The following is a 26428-nucleotide window of genomic DNA, read 5'->3' as shown; positions in this document are numbered from 1 at the left end:
CTGCAGCTGCCACATAAAGAGTGTGGATTTGCAACTAAACACCACCACAAGGACAGTGTTAGGGATGCTTAAGTCCACTCCAATTGAATGAAAATCAGTGCTCTCCCATAGTACCTCATCTGCCATTCCTCACAGCACCATCATACTTCCGATAAAAAAAAGTCACAAGCAGCATTAACCTTCACATTCACGAAGACTTCAAAACCCTGTGAAGAAAGTGCTTAAAAACGTGCCAGCCATTCTGCGAAACAGTAACTAATATTCTTGCAGCTGATATCAACCTACTATCCAGGTGGATGGAATCATGGGACGTATGCAAAATAAAAACAATACCTCATCACTGACTCAACAGGATTAAATGGATTCAGCCAAATCATCATAGAGCATGAGCAATCCATCGATCATTTCCATCAGTGAAAAACAAGGAAAGACCCAAAGTGCAAATGTGGCCACGAGTCCCAGGTTATGGAATGTACCACATCTACCTATTCACCAAGATCTATTGCAGGAGGATAGTTTTTCTCCACTCAACATTTCAGGAGGTCATCAATGGAGAATCAAAATAGACATCCCATTATAAGCTTTTCCTGTCATACTAAAGTAGTCATAGCATTTCTGTCGTACAACAAATATACTTGTGAATCTGTTGCTAGGTTTGGTTGAGGGAAGAATGTTAGCTAGAATACCAGAAGAACTCCCCTATCTTATTCAAATAGTAAGATTTTCAACCTCCACATGAATAGCCCTCAGTTTAATGACTCATTAGATTGAGAACCCAAGCCTTCATTGGAGTCAAATCTTCCTAACAGAGAACGTAAAAATGAAAGAGCAAGCAACAGTTTCCTTTGATTTGAAAAACACACATCAAGTATCACAATGTTTACACTGGATAATATAGCTAAACTTGGAAGCAGTTTTCGACACATAGGAATGAATCAGAATTATCTGTCAAACAGACTTAGACTTAACTAGGACAGAGATTCCTCATTAATCGCATAACAGAGCTGAAGTATGATTAGACCCTTTGAGAAATAGTTTTGTATTTCTTTCCTAAACAATAAAGCTCTAATGGACAGTAAGTTAGGACCAAGCCATATGCTGATGATGGGTTCTGGATCGAGTGCGAGGGCAATGCGTGTAATATGCAGCAAAGATGTGAAGAGCAAGACCCAAAAAAAAGGTCTGCTAATTCTGACCATGGAGCTAGCTTGTATTGGGCACACTGTGGAAAGAGACAATGGTCACTTCTCAGTACTGTAGCTGGATCACAGGAACAGCATTTTCAGAAACTAATGAAGTGACAACAATGCAATGAGATCATATGTACCAAAAAAAGGGGAGATTTGGCTGTCTTATGCTTTGTAGGAACCAGTCAGATTGCACAAGAAGGACAGACAGACTGACAAAACGACAAAGAAAGGGTTTTGGCATTATAACTGTTCATGTGTGGATTCCATTAGAAGTGTTTACATGCACAGTTTTGATATTAACAATATGAAAAGCTCAGTCTTGGCACAGGAAGTGGGTTTGTGGACAGAAAGTGTGCATGGTTATTACTAAATAGATAGATAAACACTATTATTAAACTTGTCATTTTTTAGTTTAAAGTATCCCACAAATCAAACTTAATTTTCATGTGTTTACAGAACATAAATGGAATATTTCCTGTTTGTTTCAACATCCAGAGTCAGCTTCAAGTATTCCCAAGTTAGGTATACATCCAGTTAAATGCAGGAAAAAGCAACTGTGGTAAAATGGAACTTCTGGCTTTCTGATTTTGTATAATTTAATATGGTCAGGGACCTCTTCACTAAGTTTTAAAATGATATGCAGGAGAAGATATGCATCTTCAAGATCAAGGTATGGATGGTGAACAGGAAATTAGCTAAGATGAAAATGCTTTGATCTACATGTGACCTGTATGGCATAGTCAGGTACTAGAGCACAAATAATGCTTGTTCAATCTCTCATTAGCCTTCCATAGGACCATTTTCATGCAAAGTGCCACTGATTGTCACAGGAGTTATACAGTAAAAAAAAATGTAATTTTCACTAGTATTTAGTTCCGGCAAAGACATCCAGTTTCCATTACACATGGCTTGACTAGTAATGCCTCATCCTGAAAGATGATAGAAGAAAAAAGAAAGCACAGCTGTTTCACGCAAAGATTCTTGCCTAGAGACTAATGTTGGACTTCACCTTGCTGGCATATCTGTGTAATTAATAAGGCTTAAATTATCAAATTGTACTGTACATAAACTTAGTGCCAAAAAGCCTTAATTTCTATGTATTATTGAGCTGATTTGTGAATTTTGGGATATGTTGTTAAGGAAGTCTTAAAGTTGGCATCTCTAAGTGCCAAATATTGTGATTTAGCTTTAAGAAAGAACACATGGGTCCTTTGGGCATGAACTGAAGTTACAGCTAGGACACATTTGGACTCCAGCAAGTTTAGTTTAGCAGCAGAGAGAACCCAAAGCTACAATGCTGATTGGCCAGGAAGGTGGCCTGAGGACTAGATGTTTCAAGGCCTCTGGTCAAAGATACAAGTTTTGGTTTAGCAGTTAGAAGGGACACCCTTCGACAGCATCTTCCGGCGGCAAAGTTGATTGGCTAGCAGAATGGTCTAGGGCCTAGGACATTCCAAGGACCTCCAGTTAGAAATATAAGTTAAGGTTATATTGTTCTGGGGGCATTAGGAACGCTCTTCCCACTGGTCAAGAGCTGCAAATATTGGGTTAGCAGTTGTTAGTTGTGTTGATCCAGGTGCAAAAGTTGCAAAGCAACCTGCAAAAAGGATATAAAAATAGGCATAACTGAGGAATGGGAGTTGAGAGGAGTTGCAAACAGACTTCATGGGAATTTAGACAAGCTAAGTGAGTGGTCAAGAAAATGGCAGAAGTAATATAATGTGAAGTTATCCACTGGGTAGGAAAAACCGAAGTGCAGAGTATTTTTTAAAATGTTGAGAGACTGGGAAGTGTTAATGTCCAAAGGGACCTGAGTGTCCTTGTTCATGAGTCACTGAAGGTGCAGCAAGCAATTAGGATGGCAAATGGTATGTTGGCCTTTATTGCAAGAGGATTTGAGTACAGAAGTGATGATGGCTTGCTGCAACTGTACAGATGCTTGATGAGACAGCATCTGGAGTATCGCATACAGTTTTAGTTTCCTTACCTAAGGAAGGATATGCTTACTATTGAGGGAATGCAACAAAGGTTCACTGGACTGTTTCCTGGGATGACAGGATTGTCTCATGAGGAGTGAGCAAGGAAACTGGGCCTATAATCTCCAGCGTTTGAAAGATTGAGAGGCAATCTCATTCAAACATACAAAATTCTTACAGGGCTCAATAAGATAGATGTAGGAAGGTGGTTTCCCCTGGCTTTGGGGGGGGTGGGGCAGCGCTGGTGGAACTGGAACCGGGGGCACAGTCTCAGAATAAGGGGTAGGTAATTTAGAACTGAGATGAGGAGGAATTTAGTCACTCAGAGGGTGGTAAATCTTTGGAATTCTCTATCCCAGAGGGCTGTGGAGGCTCAGTCATTGAGTACATTCAAGACAGAGATCAATAGATTTCTAGGCAGTAAAGAAATCAAGGGATATGGAATAGTGTGGGAAAACAGCATTAAGGTAGAAGATCAGCCATGATCTAATTGAATGGCGAAGCAGGCTCAAGGGGCTGAATGGCCTACTCCTGCTCCTATTTCCTATTTCCTGCGTTCCTATGTCTTTGCACTCGCCAAGGATTAGCATTTGCCAGGGTGCATTTGTTGGGACGGAGAGTTAGGAGCAGGGTACTTGCTAGGAAATTAACATTTATGTAGGACATTGCTAGTCAACAGTTAATTGTGGCAGGTTGAGGGGTTGCCACAGGAATCCAGTATTAGGCTTAGTTACTGTCACAGGGCTGCAGATTGCCATAAGAATCCAGCACTAGAGATAAGTGGATCAGTATAGGCAGGGTTGCCAAGACAAAAGGAATTGCCTTAAGAGAGAGTGAATAGAAAATGTATAATCATGCAGGGCAGCTAAAGTGTAGCTTGGGAGAATCACCCCAATCTTAAGTCATTTTGGGAAAGTTGCAGTCTTTGTCCGAACATACAGATTAGGAGGAGTAGTCCACTTGGCCCTTCGAGCCTGTTCCCCCATTAAATAAGATCATGGGTGACCTGACTGTAACCTTCCAATAACCTTTCACTCCCTTGCTCATCAAGAATCTATCTACCTCTACCTTAAAAATATTCAAAGACTCTGCTCTACCGCCTTTTGAGGAAGAGAGTTCCAAAGACTCACGACCCTCAGAGAAAAGATTTCTCCTCATCTCTGTCTTAAATGGGCAACCCCTTATTTTTAAAGTGACCCCTGGTTCTAGATTCTCCCACAAGAGCAAACATCCTCTCCACATCCACTCTGTCAAGACCCTACAGGATCATATATGTTTCAATCAAGTCGCCTCTTACTTTTCTAAACTGCAGCGAATACAAGCCAAATGTGTCCAACTTTTCCTCATACGACAACCCTGCCCATTCCAGGTGTTAGTTTAGTAATCCTTCTCTGGACTGCTTCAAATGCATTTACATCCATTCTCGAATAAGACCACAAATCCTGTACACAGTACTCCAGATGTGGTCTCACCAGTGTCCTGTATAACTGAAGCATAGCCTCCCTACTTTTGTATTCAATTACTCTCACAATAAATGATAACATCCTATTAGCTTTCCTAATTACTTGCTGTACCTGAAAACTAGCCTTTTTTTTTATTCATCCACGGGATGTGGGCTTCGCTGGCTGGGCCAGCATTTATTGCCAATGCCTAGTTGCCCTCGAGAAGGTGGTGGTAAGCTGCCTTCTTGAACCGCTGCAGTCTATGTGGTGTAGGTACACCCAAAGTGCTGTTAGGAAGGGAGTTCCAGGATTTCAGCGACAGTGAAGGAACGGTGATATATTTCTAAGTCAGGATGGTGAATGACTTGGAGGGGAACTTGCAAGCAGTAGTGTTCCCATCTATCTGCTGCCCTTGCCCTTTTAGATGGTGGTGGTCATGGGTTTGGAAGATGTTGTCGAAGGAGCCTTGGAGAATTCCTGCAGTGCATCTTGTAGATGGTACACACTGCTGCTATTGTGCGTCAGTGGTGGAGGGAGTGAGTGTTTGTGGATGTGGTGCCAATCAAGCGGGCTGCTTTGTGCTGGGCGGTGTCAAGCTTCTTGAGTGTTGTGCAAGTTGTACTCATCCAGGCCAGTGGGATGTATACGATCACATTCCTGACTTGTGCCTTGTAAATGGAGGACAGGCTTTGGGGAATCAGGAGGTGAGTTACTCGTCGCACAATTCCTAGTCTCTGACCTGCTCTTGTAGCCACAGTTTTTATATGGCTAGTCCAGTTCAGTTCAGTTTCTGGTCAATGGTAACCCCCCCAGGATGTTGATAGCGGGGGGTTCAGTGATTGTAATGCCACTGAACATCAAGGGACAATGGTTGGATTCTCTCTTGTTGGAGATGGTCATTGCCTGGCACTTGTGTGGTGCAAATGTTACTTGCCACTTGTCAGTCTAAGCCTGGATGTTGTCCAGGTCTTGCTGCATTTGGACATGGACTGCTTCGGTATCTGAGGAGTCGTGAATGTTGCTGAACATTGTGCAATCATCAGCGAACATCCCCACTTCTGACCTTATGATGGAAGGACGGTCATTGATGAAGCAGCTGAAGATGGTTGGGCCGAGGGCACTACCCTAAGGAACTCCTGCAGTGATGTCCTGGAGCTGATATGGCTGACCTCCAACAACCACAACCATCTTTCTTTGTGCTAACTATGACTCCAACCAGTGGAGAGTTTTACCCCTGATTTCCATTGACTCCAGTTTTGCTAGGGCTCCTTGATGCCACACTTGGTCAAATGCTGCCTTGATGTCAAGGGCAGTCACTCTCACCTCACCTCGGGAGTTCAGCTTTTTTATCCATGGTTGAACCAAGGCTGTAATGAGGTCAGGAGCTGAGTGGCCTTGGCGGAACCCAAACTGGGCATCAGTGAGTAGTTTATTGCTAAGCAAGTGCCGCTTGATAGCACTGTTGATGACCTCTTCCATTACTTTACTGATGATTGAGAGTAGACTGATGGGGCGGTAATTGGTCAGGTTGGGTTTGCCCTCCTTTTTTTGTACAGGACATACCCGGGCAATTTTCCACATAGCCAGGTAGATGCCAGTGTTGTAGCTGTACTGAAACAGCTTGGATAGGGGCGCGGCAAGTTCTGGAGCACAAGTCTTCAGTGCTATTGCCGGAATATTGTCATGGCCCGTAGCCTTTGCAGTATCCAGTGCCTTCAGCTGTTTCTTGATATCACGTGAAGTGAATAGAATTGGCTGAAGACTGGCATCTGTGATGATGGGGACCTCCGAAGGAGGCTGAGATGGATCATCCACTTGGCACTTCTGGCTGAAGATTGTAGCAAATGCTTCAGCCTTATCTTTTGCACTACTGTGCTGGGCTCCTCCATCATTGAGGATGGGGATATTTGTGGAGCCACCTTCTCCAGTGAGTTGTTTAATTGTCCACCACCATTCACGACTGGATGTGACAGGACTGCAGAGCTTAGATCTGATCCGTTGGTTGTGGGATCGCTTAGTCCTGTCTATCACTTGCTGCTTATGCTGTTTGGCATGCAAATAGTCCTGTGTTGTAGTTTCACCACATTGACACCTCATTTTTAGGTATGCCTGATATTGCTCCTGGCATGCTCTCCTGCGCTCTTCATTGAACCAGGGTTGATCCCCCTGGCTTGATGGTAATGGGAGAGTGGGGGTATGCCGGGCCATGAGATTACAGATTGTGTTTGAGTACAATTCTGCTGCTGCTGATGGCCCACAGTGCTTCATGGATGCCCAGTCTTGAGTTGCTGGATCTGTTCAAAATCTATCCCATTTAGCCTGATGGTAGTGCCATAGTGTCACTCATACCGATATTGTCATGGACAGATGCATCTGCGGGAGGCAGGTTGGAGAGGATGAGATCAAGTATGTTTTTCCCTTTCGTTGGTTACCTCACCACCTGCCGCAGACCCAGTCTAGTGGCTATGTCCTTAAGGATTTGGCCAGCTCAGTCAGTAGTGGTGCTACCGAGCCACTCTTGGTGATGGACATTGAAGTTCCCCACCCAAAGTACATTCTACGCCCTTGCCCTCAGTGTTCAAGTGGTGTTCAATATGGAGGAGTACTGGTTCATCAGCTGAGGGAGAGTGGTACATGGTTATCAGCAGAAGGTTTCCTTGCCCATGTTTGACCTAATACCATGAGACTTCATGGGGTCCGGAGTCGATGTTGAGGACTCCCAGGGCAACTCCCTCTGTTGGGCCTGTCCTGGCGGTGGCACAGGGATGGTGCTGTCTGGGACATTTTCTGTAAGGTATGATTCCATGAGGATGACTATGCTGCTTGATAAGTCTGTGAGACAGCTCTCCCAGTTTCGGCACTCACCCCCAGGTGTTAGTAAGGAAGACTTTGCAGGGTCAACAGGGCTGAGGTTGCCATTGTCACTTCCGGTGCCTAAGTCGATGCCGGGTGGTTCGTCCAGTTTCTTTCCATTTTTTGTGACTTTGTTACAACTGAGTGGCCATTTCAGAGGCATTTAAGATTGCTGTGAGCCAGACCAGGTAAGGATGGCAGATTTCCTTCGCTGAAGTGAACCAGATGGGTTTTTACATGGTCGTCATTAGACTTTTAATTCCAGATTTTTATTGAATTTAAATTCCACCATGTCGTGGCAGGATTCGAACCTGGGTCCCCAGAGTATTACCCTGGGTCTCTGGATTACTAGTCCAGTGACAACACCACTACGCCATCACCACCCCGTGCGATTCACGCACTAGGACACCTAGATCCCTTTGCATTCAGAACTTTACAATCTCTCACCTTTTAGATAGTATGCTTCCTTTTTATTTTTCCTGTCAAAATGGTCAATTTTACATTTCCCACATTACACTCCATTTGCCAGATCTTTGTGCACTCACTTAACCTATCTATATCCCTTTGCAGCTTCCTTGTGTCCTCTTTAAATCTTACTTTCCTACTTATCTTTGTGTCATCAGCAAATTTAGCAACCATACTTCGGTCCCTTTATCCAAGTCATTTATATAAATTGTGTAAAGTTGAGCCCAAGCGCTGATCCCTGTGGCACACCACTTGTTACATCTTGCCAACCAGGAAAAGACCCATTTATGCCTAATCTCTGTTTTCTGTTAGCCTGCCAATCTTCTATCCATACCAATATGTTACCCCTACTCCATGAACTTCTATTTTCTACAATAACCTTTGATGTGGCACCTTATCAAATGCCTTCTGGAAATCTAACTACAGTACATCCAGTATCCACAGCATATGCTGCTTCTTCAAAGAACTCCAATAAATAGGTTAAACATGATTTTCCTTTCACAAAACCATGCTGACTCTGCCTGATTACCTTGAATTTTTCCAAGTGCCCTACTATAACGTCTTTAACAATAGTTTCTAACATTTTCCCTATGACTGGTGTTAAGCTAACTGGCCTGTAGTTTCCTGCTTTCTGACTCCCTCTCCTTTTGAATAAAGGAGCTATATTCTCTAGTTTCCAATCTAATTGAACCTTCCCTGAATCTGGGGAATTTTGTAAAATTAAAAGCAACGCATCAACTATTTCACTAGCTATTTCTTTTATGACTCTAGGGTGAAGTCCATCAGTACCTGGACACTTGTCAGCCCACATCTCCAACAACTTGCTCAGTACCACTTCCCTGGTGATTGTAATTTTCTTGAGTTCTTCTCTCCTTTCCATTTCCTAATTTACAGCTATTTCTGGGATGTTACTTGTATCTTCAATAGTGAATATTGATGCAAAATACCTGTTCAATTCATCTACCATCTCCTTATCTTCCATTATTAATTCCCCAGACTCACTTTCTATAGGACCAATGCACTCTTTGTTAACTCTTTTCTTTTTCAAATATCTAGAGAAATTCTTACTATCTGTCTTTATATTTCTAGCTAACTTACTCTCATACTCTAATTTTTCCTTCCTCATCAATCTTTTAGTCATTTTTTGTTATTTTTTTATATTCTGTCCAATGTTCTGATCTGCCACCAATCTTTGCGCAATGAGATGCTTTTTCTTTAAGTTTGACACTATCTTTAACTTTTTTTAGTTAACCACAAATGGTGGAATTTTTCTTTCTCGTTGTAGTGTATCTATTCTGTGTATTCTGAAATATCCCATTAAATGCCTGCCACTGCATCTCTATCGACCTACCCCTTAACCTAATTTGCCAGTTCACTGTGATTTCATGCCTTCATAATTGCCCTTATTTAAATTTAAAATACTAGTGTTGGACCCAGTCTTCTCTCCCTCAAACTGAATGTAAAATTCAATCATATTGCTGCTCCCTCGGGGTGCCTTCACTATGAGGACATTAATTAATCCTATCTCCTAACATAATACCAGGTCTAGTATAACCTGCTCTCTGGTTGGTGCCAGAATATGCTGTTCTAAGAAACTATCCCAAAAACATTGTGAATTCCTCATCTAGGGTACCTCTGCCCATCTGATTTTTCCAGTCTGTATGTAAATTAAGATCCCCCATGATTATCACCATACCTTTCTGACAAGCTCCCATTATTTCTCGCTTTATACCCCGTTCTACCATTTGGTTACCGTTAGGGGCCTGATCACCACTCCCACAAGTGACTTCTTGCCTTTATCATTTCTCACCTCTACCCAAACCGTTTCTACGCCCTGGTTTTCTGAACTTAGGCCATCCCTCTCTATTGTGCTAATACCATCATTAATTAACAGAGCCACCCTGCCACCTTTTCCGGGTTTCTTGTCCTTCCTAAATGTCACGTGCCCTTCAATATTCAGGTCCCAATTTAGGTCATCCTGCAGCCATATCTCTGTGATGGCTATCAGATCATATCTATTTATTTCTATTTCCACTATCAGTTCATCTGTTTTGTTTAAAATGCTACATTCATTCGGATTCAGAGCCTTTAGTTTTGTCCTTTGATTATTTTTGTAACCTCAAGCCTTATCTGCTGATTTACTCTTAGATTTGTACTCTCTGCACTTTCCTGTCACAATCTGTTTATCATTTCCCACATTAATATCTTTCTCTCTTGTCTTGTCTCTGTTCTTTGATTTAACATACTTTCCTAAATTTGATCCCTTTCCCCCACTTTGAATCCATTAGAGTTGAAATCTTAAAGATGCAAAGCGGTTTGTATGTATTTAGAATTAAGTTGGCTAAGAGACCAGGTTCAAGAAACCTAGGAGAGAAGACGCCCAGAAGTTCCAGGATCCACGGCAAAGACATGAAAATGCGTTGCACTCATGTATCTTGCCATGCTTTGACTAATGAAATGTTAACTATCAATTATTGTTGTCCAATAAACCTTGCTAATTTGCTTTCTAAATTAGTGATTGTCCTTTTAGCCAATATGGCTATTCCTTGACAAAGATTTTCTTACTCAAGGGCTTAGTACAGAGTCCAAATCCCTACACTAAGAAACAATTTTATAAAAAATATTAAATAATTGTGCACTAATTCCTGTTTACACATGCAAGAACAATAGTTTAGTTTGTATGAAGCAATCAAGTAGTGTAATAGTTTTCACCATCAAAGGTAAAGAGAATATTGTAAGCAACCCATCCATTCTTCAAAGTGCAATACATGATCAGGATTAGTTGTTAGACCTAGCCTAAGCTAGCCCTAACTGAGCAGAGAATAAAACTCAAGAGTTCAGTCACAAGAGACTCAGTCTGCCTACGGAAACTGTTATCAAATCATTTACATGAGAGAAAATTAATATTAGAAAGAGGCCCAAAAGTTAACAGTTTCCTTTTTGTTGCCTCGATAATGTTGCAAGTTTTTTTTTAAATCAGTGAAGTAACCCTATTTTGACAGTGTGAACTTTTATGGCAAATTAAGTTCAGTGCAGATAAGTGAGAGGTGATTCATTTCGGCTGGAAAAACATGGTGAGACAGTATAAAATAAAGGGACAGCCTCGAAAGGAGGTGCAAGAACAAAGGAACCTCAGTGTATACGTACATTACATACATGGGTCATTGAAGATGGCAGGGCATGTTGAGAGAGCAGTTAATAAAGCATATAGTATATTAGGTTTTATTAATAGGGGCATTGAGTACAAGGGTAAGGAGATCATAATAAAAACAGAAAACACTGTTTTCAGAGCTCTGTAGAAGGGTCATACAGATTCGAAACGTTAACTCTGTTTCTCTCTCTCCACAGATGCTGTCAGACCTACTGAGTTTTTCCAGCATTTTCTGTTTTTATTTCAGATTTCAAGTATCTGCAGTATTTTGCTTTTATCATAGTAAGGAGGTCATGCTGAACTTGTATAAGACATTAGTTAGGCCTTATCTGGAGTACTGCGTCCAGCTCTGGGCACCATACTTGAGGAATGATGTAAAGGAGCTTCTCATTGGAGTGAGTACAGAGGATATTCACAAGAATGATTCCAGGGATAAAGAACTATAACTTTGAGGATAGATTGGAGACGTTGGGACTCTTTTCCTTGGAGAAAAGAAGGCTGAGAGGAGACTTGATAGAGGTATTCAAGATCCTATGGGCTACGGACAGGGTAAATGATGAGAAACTGTTCCCACTCAAGAGAACAAGAAGAACTAGAGGGCACAGATTCAAAATAATTGGCAAAAGGAGTAAAGGTGGTGAGGGGAAAATTTTTTTCACCCAGAGGGTGGTTGGAGTCTGGAACAAACCTCCTGAAAAGGTGGGGGTGGAGGCAGGTTCGATCGAGGTATACAAAAGGGAATTGGATTGCTACCTGAAAAGAGAGAATATGCAAGATTACGGGGATAAGACAAGGGAATTAGACTAGCGAGGGAGTGGAATGCTCTTTCAGAGAGCCAGTGTAGACTGATCAGCCGATTGGCCTCCTTCTGTAATGTAAAGATACTGTGATACTATTTATCATACTCATCAATGGTCAGTTAGAGGTTACAGAGGTCAGGGAGGGGGAGGCCATGAAGTGATTTAAACATGGTGCAAATTTTAAATTTAAGACATTTGGAGACCAGAAGCCAATGGAAGTCATGCAGAGCAGTTAGTAGAACTTTGGACTGGACAGGTTATGGGTAGTACAGTTTTTAATGATTTTAAGTTCGTGCAGCTGTGGAGGATGGGAAAGAGACATTCTTCTCTAATTCAAGGTGCAATCTAACCAACTTTTCTTTTAAAAAAATCTGACAAATGGTGCACATCTTCCTAATAAAATACTAACCAGAATCTGATGACTTCTGTTGCATCCAGATTTCCTCTGTGGCAGTAGAAAAGAGTGAGGAACCTCTCCAGGCAGTCTACTCTGACCTAAAAAAAAATGATAACCGTCAAAAAGAAGCTCTTCAGGATAAGAACATAAGAAATAGGGACAGGAGTGGACATATGGCACTTCAAGTCTACTCCACCATGCAAGAGTATCAGAGCTGAACCCTTACATCAACTCCTCTTTCCCATGCTATCCCCATAGCCTTGTTTTCCTTAGTGCCAAAAAATCTATTGATTTCAGTCTCCTCAACTGATCATCTACAGCTCTCTGGAGCACAGAATTCCAAAGATTCACAATCCTTTGAAGTGAAGCAATTTCTTCTCATCGTAAATCCTAAATGGCCAATAAAATTAAAACTATTTTGCTTGATACCAAAAAAGACAGGAGTTGTGTGATTTGAAAGTTGCAAACCAAAGGGGCCCAGTGTTAAAAACATATATGGCTTGATTTTCCCATTTTACAAGTGCGAATCAAAATTAGTGAATGCTTAGAAAAGCATGAAATGTATATGCTGGTTGCACAATGGAATTACCTCCACTGTTTCTAGAAACATTTAGACCTTTTATTTTGATCCCATTACATAAAATGCAAGTAAAATACAAACATATGAAATAGGGGCAGAAGTAGGCCATTTGGCCCCTCGAACCTGCCCCGCCATTCAATAAGATCGTGGCTGATCTGTTTGTGTTTCGAGTTCTACATTCCCATCTACCCCCGATAATCTTTGATTCCCTTGCCTAACAAGAATTTATCTACCTCTGCTTGGCACAAATGTTCTTTGAATGAACACCAATCCTTTGGCTCATGATCCAGACCAAATTATTTTTGGCAGTATAGGTTATTACTTACTAAAAGATATGCCTTTGCATGAGACCTTCAATTCAAAACACGGTCATTTTAAAGATTGAACACGTTTTCCCCTTAATACATGGTTAAAATGAGATGGTAATAAGACAAATTGGGTGATTAGTGAAAAAAATTGATTCCACCCAATCCTGGGCCCATGAGAAAACCCATTAGACCAGACCACTGCAGTGTAACTTTACCTCCATAAGTGTGCAAAGCATTTTAATAAAAGATCTGAAATAATAAAAAATCAGAAAAATGAAATTTCACTCCACCACCAAAGTGCCTGCAGTTGCCTTTTAAATGAATATGAAATATTGGTTTCTGTAGTAGACAGCATTTTGCAGAATATACAAAGTTAACTGGTTCATTAAGAGATTGAAAACAAGCAAAGTAATACCTAATGAAACAATATTCTTTCACACAAAATTCTACGCTTACCAGTTTCCCACTAATTACTGCCAATTTGAAAACAATCACCAGCATTAAAGTAATTCTCATAGTTTCATCAATATGGCTCTTCAAAGCATGCACTCACCTCAATGGACTTTATAGTGAAAACTTTGTAGTATTATCTCCTGCTGCCTCAATCCAAATGCCGAGGTGAACTTGGCCTAGGCAGATTTTCACTAAAATACTACTGATTAAGATAAGATCAGCAGATAACATACTTCCATAGTCTAAGGAAACAGAGAATGCAGAGGCTGAAGAAAATTCAACTGCACAAAATCATTTTTGCTAAAGAACACAAACCAATCAGAAAAAAGGTAAACTGAATGAGGATGCTAAAAGGGAAAAATCCTCAAGTCAGAAAGTGTGAAAATGGGAAGGAATTGTAAAGATGTAAGAAGCTTCGAGGGTGAAATTTGACAGCAATTCTCAAGTACTCAAGTAAGATCAGCACCCTTCCTTAAACAATCTTTGATGTGGAAAAAAACTAGTTTCCATGCATACTAACCCAGGTTTGAACTCAAAGGGGATTTTTTGACTCTTAATATCGATTGTTAACACATTACTGTGAAGTATACAACAAACAATGACTCAGCTGATCACTTACGATGTCCTTTCCAAGAAACAGTGAAACATCACAGGAGACACTGAAAACAAACTGTCTGCCGTCCCTTTTTGCTTTTACAACTGTCAAACTTGCAATGGTACCACTTGACAGAAGTTTGCTTAAAAAGTGAAGGAGAAAGCTACAATGAAAAAAACTGGAGAAATTATGCTTATAGAGCAAATCAAATGAAGTGTAAATATTAAATAAATGTAGAATATAACTGAGATAGGAATTGAAAAAGTAGATTGAATGGGATGCAGTTCAAGGTAATAAATGGACTTTTCAGGGGATAGAATACGAACATATGAAATTGAACATATGGAATTCCCAACAGGAGAAAACTGGCTGGTTCATCTAGCCTGCCTCATACCTCATGATGACCAGAACATCTTGGCTTCGCCACTCTCCCCATATTAATCTAATAGATGAATGGGCAACACTGATATTTTGGCTAAATCTATCATTTTGCTTTGAAACCATCACAGTTCTCTCAGTTATTATCTGTCATGCTCTTAATTGCATTTACAGTCATAACATGCTTGAATAACAATAAGCAACAAACCATTAAGTGTGATTTTATTCCCAAATATTCTTCTTGTTAAGTTAAAGAAAATATTTCTGAAATCTAACCAGATTGCACTAGAACAAATTATTAACTGCAGATGATCAGTAGATCATGGCAAAACAAGTTAACAAAAAATAACTACGCTGTGTCAAGCACTGTGTCAGCTTGACACAGTTGATGGTAATCTCCTCTCTGGGTAACAAGGTTTTAAGTTCAAGACCCATGCTGGAAGTTCAGGTTTATAAGTTGAGCCAACCTTGTTTCAGGCGTCCTACTTCAGTTCAGCCATTAAGCTCCCGTCTGCCCGTCCAACTGGTTGAAGTGGATGTTAAAGATACCGTGGTACTACTTGAAGAACACAGAATTTTTCAGGTGCCCTGTCTAACATTCTTCCCTCAATCAATATCAAAAACAGATCAAATGATCATTTGCCTCATTGTTTATGGGATCTTTTTGGTGGAACTTTAGCAGTCACTGCAGTTCAAAACTATGTACTGCATACAAAGAATTTTGAGATGTTTTTGCAAGGCGCAATGGAAATGGAAACATTGCAAGCCAACAACCTCCATCACTTACCATTCTAACAGCAACACTAAGGTTCAAATGAAATAAGTATCCTCACATTACTTCTGAGACTGTTTCTACACTCAATGAAATACACTACCAGAAAAATTTTGCTCAAGTTCCAGATTTGTTTTTAATCACCTGGGATAATATTTGAAAAAATGTAATTAGAAAAGTGAACTAACAGATGTAGACTCAGTATGGGATGCAGGATACTCCTTTTATTCCAGATCAACCTCTGAAATCTAATCACCCAGTGGATGTAGAGATGACTCTGGAGCAACCCTAAGCATCACCAAAAGCCCTGGCTGCAGGGATTAGGCCAGCAGCACATTACAAGGTTGTCATTTAAATCCACCATCAATTTGTGTCTATAATATTTAAATTTTGCCTTTAAATTGTCACGTATCTTGTGTTTCTTCTTTCCTGAAGTGAAGGAGAGCACTAGGTAAGAAGTAGCTACAGTTTAAATTATAACACCTCTATAACTACTTGTTTTACAGGTCATTGCGGTGTTCTTGAGTTGGTAGTTTTTTTAAGGTTGTTGGTCAATTTTTACTATTTTTGTAGTTGGAATGTATGCTGCATTACTAGACACTGAACTACTGTACCTTAAATGATCCAGTCAAACCAGCTAGGATAAGAGACACAATTCAGAGAAGCTACAAGCTTATTGTAATGTGTGCTGTGCTTAGATCTTCGATCTCCCATTTTGAATCTTACCTCTAACTGAATATAGCACTTAGTGCCATCCTAACCTATTTCTGTCTTTTCACGAAATAATCAAATAATTTTGAAACTGAGGATCTTTATTTACTGGCATTTAGTAATTCCACCATATGAATTGGGATTTCAATACTTCACAATTAATTTAGTCACTGCAGCTGATACCCTTTATAGCCGCTCCCCAATTATAACTAACTTGAGTCATGAGGCAAGAAGTAAATATTAATTTATGCTCCATGACTTGATATTTATATAACCTGCCATGCCCCACCCAAATAAAAGCTGAACTTCACTATCAGATGCTATATAGGAATTAAGCCTACTTTAAGCAGTTTAATTTACCCAGAATGTGATGAAATATTACTATAGTAAGGCAGCAGCTCTGAATTAAAAGTTCTATTTCACTGTCACGGTAAAATATGAATGCAAAGCTTCTAATGAGATCATATTTATGCCTAACCACAGAACAGAAAAGAATATATTTATACCATTTACTTGAAACTCAACTACGTATGACACAGAAAACTTAACCTTTTCTTTGAAAGTTTCCTGTAATAATCTTTTCCAAGAGACTCAAATGCAGGGTATCTCCATTTCCTCCTTAATTCCCATTGTTTCCAGCTTAGAACTATCTGTAGCTGATCTCTTTTCAAGCCTCCATGCTCTGAACCAACTGCATAAAGGCACAAAACTGAGTTTCAAACTGTACAGAAATTATTGGAAATGCCGACTGCTTTCTTTCATTTCCCCATTCATCAAGTTCATGATCCCAAGGCACTGGAAGGCCAATTTTACACAAGACTGACTAGCAGCCCATAAATACTGGAAAAAAAATCACCTGGGTTCTCAAGGAGAGAAAAGTGTAAACATGTATGCAGAAATAACCCAAATTGTTCTCACACTATCTTGCAGCCAGTTTTCCTTACACAAAAACATTAGCTGTGAGGGAAGGGAAATGAGGACGACATTTAATAAGTTCATGAACAAACCAATTCTTACGCAATGATTTCAAGACATTGTAGAGATTGGGCCTTCAATCTACTTCACAATGATAGAATCTGGGTGCATTTATCTAGTTCAGCACACAATAGATTATTCTTCTTGGCTGAAGCTGCACGTGAAAGTACACACAGGAGCTCAAAAAGATGCCCACAGAGGGAGGGAAAGAGAAATCATCCCAAACTGTGTTTCTACACCTGTAGTCTAATCATATTGGCAGAAGCTTGCCCACTAGACAACAGCTGGCTCTTAAGGCAGTCAGAAAAAAAACAGCTTTTAATTAACAATACTATGTTTGCCTGCACCCTTTGTATTTGTGTGTGTAATGGGATACAAGTACTGACATTTTTCATTGGGCTTTTTACAGCGGCTGATGGTAACACAAAAATCCCCAAAGAAAATTGAGATGTACCAGCAGTGCTGACTAGCTGTTATGTGGCATGCAGCTTCACCACAGCTAACAAACTTGAGGATTGGAACCTGCTATACTGCCCTGACAGTTATCTACAGCAATAATAGAATAATGAAAGCTGCTTCGCAAAATTAAGCATGGGATCAGCCATTGCATGTCATGGAGACGCCAACAATAGGTTTGAAATGGGATGACCTACAAAGTGCTTAGATGGAAAATAGGAAATGGATAAATGGCAGAAGTGATAGATGCATGAGACAGAGGCAGGCATATGGAGAGAAATAAGAGACATTTACACAACAGAGGCTTTGAAAGCAGCTAAATGGGGAAAGGAAAATCGAATGGGAAGCACAACAAAATGGTAAAGCTGAACAGCTTCAGTGGCCCAGGGACTGGTGGTAGAAAACAGGTCAACATCAATAATGTCAAATATTGTCCAATTTAGTGTTCCATCACTGGGGAGTTCACCCAAATCATCAAACCACATCCTTTCCCCATTCTCAAACACCAACACACAGGTCCTATATTTCCAGCATCTACTGCCACAGAGAAAATGGGAGCTACACATAAGGTCTTAAGTTGGTGAAGTAATTGTAAAGCCCAGAGGGCTGGAAAGTGCCCAGTAGGAAGATAGCCTGGTACTCCTTGAGATTGTGTGATCTTCACTGGAACAGAAAAGAAGGGCAAACTGAGCGAGGTCAGAGTGGAAACAAGGCAGAAGATTCAAGTGGCAAGTGTCACAAAACTATCATATTTTTCATAATGGTATTGAGAGATATTGTAAGGTAGGCTTATGTGTGATTCTGTGGATGGCTGATTTAATTGAATTAGAGTCAGATAGACTGCATGATTGAAATTATCAAATGAAATTAATAGAAAAGGCATTTGAAATGCAAATGAGTAAACATGGATAAGGACAACATATAGGGTGTGAGTGAAATTTGCATTTTTAGATAAGTAAAGGGGTTGTTTGATTTCGAAGGGATGGTGCAATGTTTACAACTAACAAGATAAGTGAGGAAAGCAATACAATGATTTTTCCCAGAAGTGCTGACCATAATGATAACACAAAATATTTTTAAATTATGGGAAAAGTAAATTTCCAAAGACATGTAGAACAATGGGATTTTACATGTCAAAGAGGGAGAAAAAATATATTAAGGAGGATGGAAGGCTATGTGGAGGCGGCCGTGGAAAATCTGGAAAGGTACATAGTGTGAACCAGACTTGGGAATAGCCTCTAGCCACTCTGAAGAAGTGCTGCTCCAGTAACTAAAGTTGTGTTAAAAGCCTTTGGAATATTGAGTGGGTGCTGTAGTAACCTTGCTGGATTGCTTATTTAAATTTAAAATCTATTTTGGACTGTTGCCTTAAAGAAGGTGTGTAGTTGGGAGTCAGGTTAATTAGGAATTTATTATAATATCAAGTAACTGTAATCTTGTGTTTAAATTCCTTTCTTTTGTTAACAAATGTTTGAATTTAATTTTTAAAATCTCTAAAGTTGTTAGTGGACTCATTACTTCTGAATTCAGTGCACAGATCTTCCCGTAATAAATACAAATTGCAAAACCGTGATATGTGATAGCATGGCCAAGTCTCCCTTGTGGATTTGATCTGCCTGGCACGTATCACCTGTCGCATCATAACACAAGTGACAGGGAGATTAAGTACAGAAGGAAATGCTTGGTAAAGTGCTCATTTAATCTGCCTTTGATCTCCTCGATAGAGAGGGCCCCACACCATGAGAAGCCAATCTATAATACCTAACTAAATTGCATAAACAGTAGAATGCAAGTCAGACAAAGCCATGATAAAACTGCACAACAGTCTATAGTCAGGCTTTACTTGGAGTACTGTATTAAGTTCTGGTCACCAAGAAACAACAAAGGCATTCTGACACTGGAGTTATGAGGAAAGACTGGAGACACTTGGGCTCTTCAGCCTAGAAAAGTAGCTTCTGAGACATGATTTTAGGGGTATGTATAAGGTAGTTAATTCTCAGGATGTGGGTGTCACTGGCAAGGTCAACATTTATTGATGCCCTTCGAAGGTGGTCGTGAATTGTCTTCTTGAACACTGCAGCCCAGGGCGAATGCATTTCACCAGGCTGTTTATTCTGGTGGGAGTTTACAACCATCTTCAGCCAGAAGTGCTCGGCCTCCTCCTGAGGTCCCCACCATCATTGATGCCAGTCTTCAAACAATTCAATTCACACTACGTGACATCAAGGAATGACTGAACGCACTGAATAGAGCAAAGAACCCTGACAACATCCCAGCTGTAGTTCTAAAGACCTGAACTCCAGAACTAGCTGTGCCCTTAGCCAAATTGTTCCTGTACAGCTACAACATAGGCATCTACACGATCATGTGGAAAATTGTCCAGGTAAGTTCTGCCCACAAAAAGTAGGACCAATCCAATCCGGCCAATTACTACCCCATCTGTCTAGAATAATAGAATCATAGAGTGATTACAGCAAAGGAGGAAGCCATTTGGCCATCAAGTCCATGCCAGCTCCGTATAGCTGTGCAACGTTTTTCTCCAATTACTTTTTGAAAGCCACAATTGAAACTGTCACCAGCACTCTCTTAGGCACTAACCACTCACTGCATAATAATGCTCTTCCTCATGTCACCTCTGATTCTTTTGTCATTCACTTTAAATCAGTGATATCTGGCTCTCAATCCTTCCACCAATGCAAACAGTTTCTCCCTACCCACTCTGTCCAGGCCCCTCATCATTTTGAATATCTCCATCAAACGTCCTCTCAACCTTCCCTTCTCCAAGGAGAAGAGTCCCAGTGTCATCAATCTATCCCCGTATTTGAAGTTTCTCATCTCTGAAGCCATTCTCATGAATCTTTTCTGTACCCTCGCCAATGCTTTCACATTCTTCCTGAAGTACGGTGCTCAGAACCAGAGACAATACTCCAATTGAGGGTCACCATAATTTCCTGCTTTTGTATTTTATGTCTCTATTTACAAAGCTCAGAATCCCATGTGCCTTTTTAACCGCTTTCTAAACGGTCAGTGCACATATGCACCCAGTTTAGAATTCTAGCCTTTAAAAGATTGCCGTTCCTTGTTCTTCCTATGAAAATGTATCGCTTCACACTTCTCTGCCTTAAATTTAATCTGCCACCTGTCTGTCAATTCCACCAGCCTGTGTATACCCTCTGGATGTTTATCATTATTCTCCTCATAGCCCACAATACTTCCAAGTTTTGTGTCATCTGCAACTTTTGAAATTGTGTCCTGTACATCATAGAAACATAGAAAATAGAAGCAGGAGTAGGTCATTGGGCCCTTCGAGCCTCCTCCGCCATTCAGTATGACTACGGCTGATCCACTAGCTCAACGTCATACGCCCACTCTCTCCACATACCCCTTGGTGCCTTTAGAACCTAGGGATCTATTTACTTCTTTAATATATTCAGTGACTTGGCCTCCACAGCCTTCTGTGGTAGAGAATTACACAGGTTCACCACCCTCGAGTGAAGTTTCTCCTCATCTCAGTCCTAAATGGTCTATCCCATATCCTGAGGTTGTGACCCCTTGTTCTAGACCCCTCAGCCAGAGGAAACATCATCCCTGCATCCGGTCTGTCCAGCCCCACCAGAATTTTATACATTCCAATGAGAATCCCTCTAATTCTTCAAAACTTTAGTAAATACAGGCTTAGTCGGCCCAATCTCTCCTCATATGACAATCCTGCCATCCCAGAAATCAGTCTGGTGAACCTTTGCTGCACTTCCTCTATGGCAAGTATATCCTTTCTTGGGTAACAAGACCAAAACTGCATGCAACACTCCAGGTGTGGTCTCACCAAGGCCCTGTACAGCTGCAGTAAGACATCCTTGCTCCTGTACTCAAGTCCTCTTGCAATGAAGGCCAACATGCCATTTGCCTTCTTAAATGCTTGCTGCACCTGCATGCTTGCTTTCAGTGATTGGTGTACAAGTACACCCAGTTCCCTTTGTACATCAATATTTCACAATCTATCACCATTTAAATAATACTCTGCCATTCTGTTTTTTCTTCTAAAGTGGATAACTTCACACTGCACTTCACACAGAGTATTTGCCCACTCAACTTGTTTAAGTTGCCTTGAAGCCTCTTAACATCCTCCTCATCCCTAGTTTTGTGTCGTCAGCAAACTTGGAAATATTACACTTGGTTCCGTCATCCAAATCATTGATATATATTGTGAATAGCTGGGGCCCAAGCACTGATCCCTGCAGTACCCCACTAGTCACCACCTGCCATTCCAAAAAAGACCCATTTATTCCTACTCTCTGTTTCTGTGTGCTAACTAATTCTCAATCCATGCCAATATTTTGCCCCCAATTCCATGGCTTTAATCTTGCACACTAACCTCTTACATGGGATTTTATGAAAAACTTTATGAAAATCCAAATACACCACATCCACAGGTTCTCCCTTATCTATTCTGTTAGTTACATCCTTAAAAAACTCCAGTAAGTTTGTCAAACATGATTTCCCTTTCGTAAATCCATGTTGACTTGTCTAATCCCATTAATATTTTCTAAGTGTCCTGTTATCACATCCTTTATAGACTCTAGCATTTTCCCTACCACTGATGTTAGGCTAACCGGTCTGTAATTCCCTGTTTTCCCCCTTCCTCCTTTTTTAAATAGTGGAGTTATATTTTGCCATCCTCCAAGTCTCGATCATTAATATAAATCAAGAAAAGCAGCAGTCCTAATACCGGCACCTGGGAACCCCACTATCTACCTTCCTTCAGTCCGGAAAGCAACTACTCACCACTACTCCATTTCCTGTCACTCAGGCAACTTCGTAATCCATGCTGCCAGTATCCTTTTTATTCCACGGGCTTCAGTTTTACCAACAAATCTGTCCTGTGGCACTTAATCAAACATCTTTTGGAAGTCCTTATGCAGTACACAACATCAACCGCACTATCCTCATCAAAAAAATCAGATTAGTTAAACATGATTTGTCCTTAACAAATCTATGCTGGCTTTCTTTAATTAATCCACATTTGTCCAAATGACTGTTAATTTTGCGGAGGATCATTATTTCTAAAGCTTTCCCACCACCAGGTTAAAATGACTAGCCTGCAAATGCAATATTTTTCCTGGGCATGCTTTTTTGAAGAAGGGTGTAAACATCAGTTATTTTCCAGTCTTCTGGTACCACCCCTGCATCTGAGGAGGTTTGGAAGATTGTCTACCCTCAATCATCAGCAAAGCAATGGATGGTGTTATTGAGCTATCAAGCAGCACTTGCTATGCAACAACCTGCTCGCTGATACTCAAGGGTTTCTCAAAGGCCACTCAGCTCCAGATCTCATTACAGCCTGGGCCCAAACATGGACAAGAGAGCTGATTTCCAGAGGTGAAGTGAGAATGATTGGTCTTGACATCAGGCAGCATTTGACCAAGTGTGGCATCAAGGAGTCCTAGCAAAATTAAAGTCACTGTGAAATAGGGGAAAACTTTCCACTGGTTGGGAGTCACAAATGCCATTGTTGGAGGCCAATTATCTCAGCCTCAGATCTAGGACTTAGCATCCTAGACCGAACCATCGTCAGCTACTTTATCAATGACCATCCCTCCAACATAAGATCAGAAGATGGGACTTCATTGATGATTACACACTGTTCAGAACTGTTTACAACTTCTCAGGTACTGGGGTGATAAGTAGCTAAGTAATATTCACACCACAGAAGTGGCAGGCAACAACCATCTTCAACAAAAGTGAAGCTAATCATCTCTTACTTGACATTCAAAGGCATTATCATTGCTGAATACCCATCATCAGTATCCTGCTGGTTATCATTGACCAGAAATTTAACTGGACCAGCCATATAAACACTGTGGCTACAAGAGCATGTCAGAGGCTGGGGATTCTGCAGAGAGTAACTCACCTCCTGACTCTCCAACGCCTATTCACCATCTCCAACCAGGAGTATAATGGAATGCTCCCCACACCTTGACGAGTCAGTTCCAACTTGACACCATCCAAATCAAAGCAACCTGCTTCATCAACATTCCATCCACCACCTATATGCTACATTACCCGATACAGCATGTGTTAAATCTCATTCAAGATCATAGGGAATAAATAATGTTTCTGAGTAAAAACCACAAAATATATTAACGTATTCCAAATTAATTTTGCCTTTGTAGTACAATGTAATATGCTTATGATGGGCTTGGTTTGCACGTGAGTGTTTTGTCCTTTTTAACTGCTTACCTGGTTGTAACTAATAATAATATTCATTGTGAATACAAGTGGTGACTCGGCAACTAGTCACAGGTCAGAGAAATGGCATTACAAACTAAAGTCGGGATCAACTTCAGCTGAGACTGATCACAAGATAGTTTGCAGAAGAGGAAAGCCAATTCTGCACCTTAATTCATCAATGCAGGAAGACTATACAATGCTCTCCTCCTTTCAGCCATAATGATTCCAGAATTTCTGCCTCCACCACACGTGCATACTCAGATATATCATTTGTTCCCTATAACCTTGAGTGAAATTTAACTCATGAAATATCTGGCAATGTAGCATGGCAAAAGGAGTTGAACAGAAACTGTTCCTAGTGTATTAAGCTTATATATCACAAACTCTCATGATCTCAGATTTCAGAAAGCAGTACCAGGTAGACTATAATCGGACTGTGGCTTAAGACCCGAAACTACAGAACAAATTTGTGAATGAATAGATAAATAAGCAGTAACAAATAGCAGATTTACAGTAACATATAGAAAACAAATATATGTTACAATCCCTGCTGGTGTTAATGCTGGACATGTGAGATCCCAGGGTGAAACCTAGCTTAATAGATTCTAATTTTGTTTTTTTAGAAACCATGGAGGAAAATTGCTGAACAAATTCACAGGAGTTTACTGATGAACTTTCAACAAAAAGAATAAAACATTTATTAAACTGGGGAAAAAAATGAACTATATTACACCAGACACAAAGGTTGGAAAGATTTCAATACAAACTCAAGAAAATTATTCAAAAACTTACACCATTCCTTTTGTCCCTGCACTACCCTTACAGGCACAAAATCCCAGCGAAGATTTACAACTATCTTAACACCAAGGATTCTTGCTTGGGCTGGCCAAATGGCAAACGGTTTTGTTCCAGTGGATTTCTGAGCATTCACTAGATGCTTTTTCCCCAGCTGGTATCGCTCCGAGGCACCCAAAACCGCACTCTAAGCTCATTATTACCTCAACTGCAGAGCAAACACTTAAGTTCCCTAAACTCAGTCCCTAGCAGCCTTGCACTATTCCTTATCAGAGAGCTTGAAACTCCTGTCTTCACTCTCTGACATACAAACTCTGAACTTCTTTTCTGTCTTTCACAGGTGCCAGTCTTCAGCCAATTCGATTCACTCCACGTGATATCAAGAAACGGCTGAAGGCACTGGATACTGCAAAGGCTATGGGCTGTCAGGAAGATATAATAATTCTCAAAATGTTATTGGAATTTATTGCAAAATAGTGGTATATGTGTCTGTGTGAGTGTAATTGGATTAAAGGTAGCTGGTCTGAAGACTTTGATGTAAACATGGTAAAAATAGATGAAGTTTAGAATGTAAAGTATAAAAGGCCATTTGCATTTTTAAATAAACCAGATTAGACTGTTTTCAAAGGAAGGGTAAAATGTGTCACCTATCCAGGTAAAGTTTAGAAACAGTGTGTTTATTTTTCCCAAAGACTGCTGGTAAAACTTAGCGCTACGAGAGACTTTTATTATTAGAAGGGTAAAGTCCAAAGGCATAGTGAAACAATGGGAATTTGCATTCAAAGGGGAAAATATGTATAAAGGAGCGAAGGTTGTGTATAAGGGTAGGCATTTTGAGATCTAACAAATGTGAAAAGCCTTCAGCATCTATGCCTCAAGCTGCTGTTTTCTAAGAACTGAAGTTAAGAAAACTCACTTTGAATTCAACTGTTTCAGAGTAATGTGTGTCACCTTGCCAGGGTCTTTTGAAGTCTGTGTGTCTTAATGTTGCCTTAATGAAAGTGTAACTGGGAGTCAGATTCATTGGGGAATTTAGAAGTTATTATAGTAGTAATTTGTAGACATGTGCATGTGCTTAAAAATCATTTTTCTTGTTAATAAATGTTTAATCTAGTTTTGTAAAAACCTGTAATGCTTAGTGGTCTTACTACTAATGAATTCAAGGCACAAATCTTTAAATTTATACAAATTGAAAAACAAGTTAGTGGCAGTTGTTTCAAGTTTCCCTTTAGGATTTGAACAACTCAGCATTTACCATCAGCTGTACCATAACATGAGCCCTGACAATATTCCGGCAATAGTACTGAAGACTTGTGCTCCAGAGCTTGCCGCACCCCTGTTCCAGTTCTGTTGAAGGGTCATGAGGACTCGAAACGTCAACTGTACTCTTCGCCGATGCTGCCAGACCTGCTGAGTTTTTCCAGGTATTTTTTATTTTTTGTCTTAGCACAAAGGAAGATGGCTGTGGTTGTTGGAGGTCAGTCATCTCAGCTCCAGGATATCACTGCAAAAGTTCCTCAGGGTAGTGTCCTCGGCCCAACCATCTTCAGCTGCTTCATCAATGACCTTCCTTCCATCATAAGGTCAGAAGTGGGAATGTTCGCTGATGATTGCACAATGTTCAGCACCATTTGCAACTCCTCAGATACTGAAACAGTCCATGACCAAATGCAGCAAGATCTGAACAATATCCAGGCTTGGGCTGACAAGTGGCAATAATATTCGAGCTACACAAGTGCCAGGCAATGACCATCTCCAACAAGAGAGAATCCAACCATTGCCCCTAGACATCCAATGGTATTAGCATCACTGAATCCCTGACTATCAACATCCTGGGGGTTACCATTGACCAGAAACTCAACGGGGCTATCCAAATAAACACTGTGACAACAAGAGCAGGCCA

At 40.5% G+C, this 26428-nt stretch overlaps 1 protein-coding gene across 4 annotated transcripts in view; it reads right to left on the bottom strand.

Moving 5' to 3' along the window:
* Positions 1-26428, bottom strand: part of lyst (lysosomal trafficking regulator) — a 491836-nt gene that overhangs the window by 404443 nt on the left and 60965 nt on the right. For all 4 annotated transcript variants that reach the window (XR_013576613.1, XM_078541985.1, XM_078541986.1 and 1 more), the window contains exon 2: positions 12287-12372. Coding sequence is in view for 3 of the 4 variants with exons in the window: in XM_078541985.1 (XP_078398111.1) it covers positions 12287-12372 (86 nt within the window). In the remaining variant the exon portion in view is untranslated. The remainder of the gene's footprint in view (positions 1-12286; positions 12373-26428) is intronic.

Source organism: Cetorhinus maximus, chromosome 5 (assembly GCF_964194155.1).
Source record: "Cetorhinus maximus chromosome 5, sCetMax3.hap1.1, whole genome shotgun sequence".
Classification (NCBI taxonomy): Eukaryota; Metazoa; Chordata; class Chondrichthyes; order Lamniformes; family Cetorhinidae; genus Cetorhinus; species Cetorhinus maximus.
The sequence above is the reverse complement of the archived record's forward strand: the minus strand, read 5'-3'. Positions and strand labels throughout refer to the sequence as shown.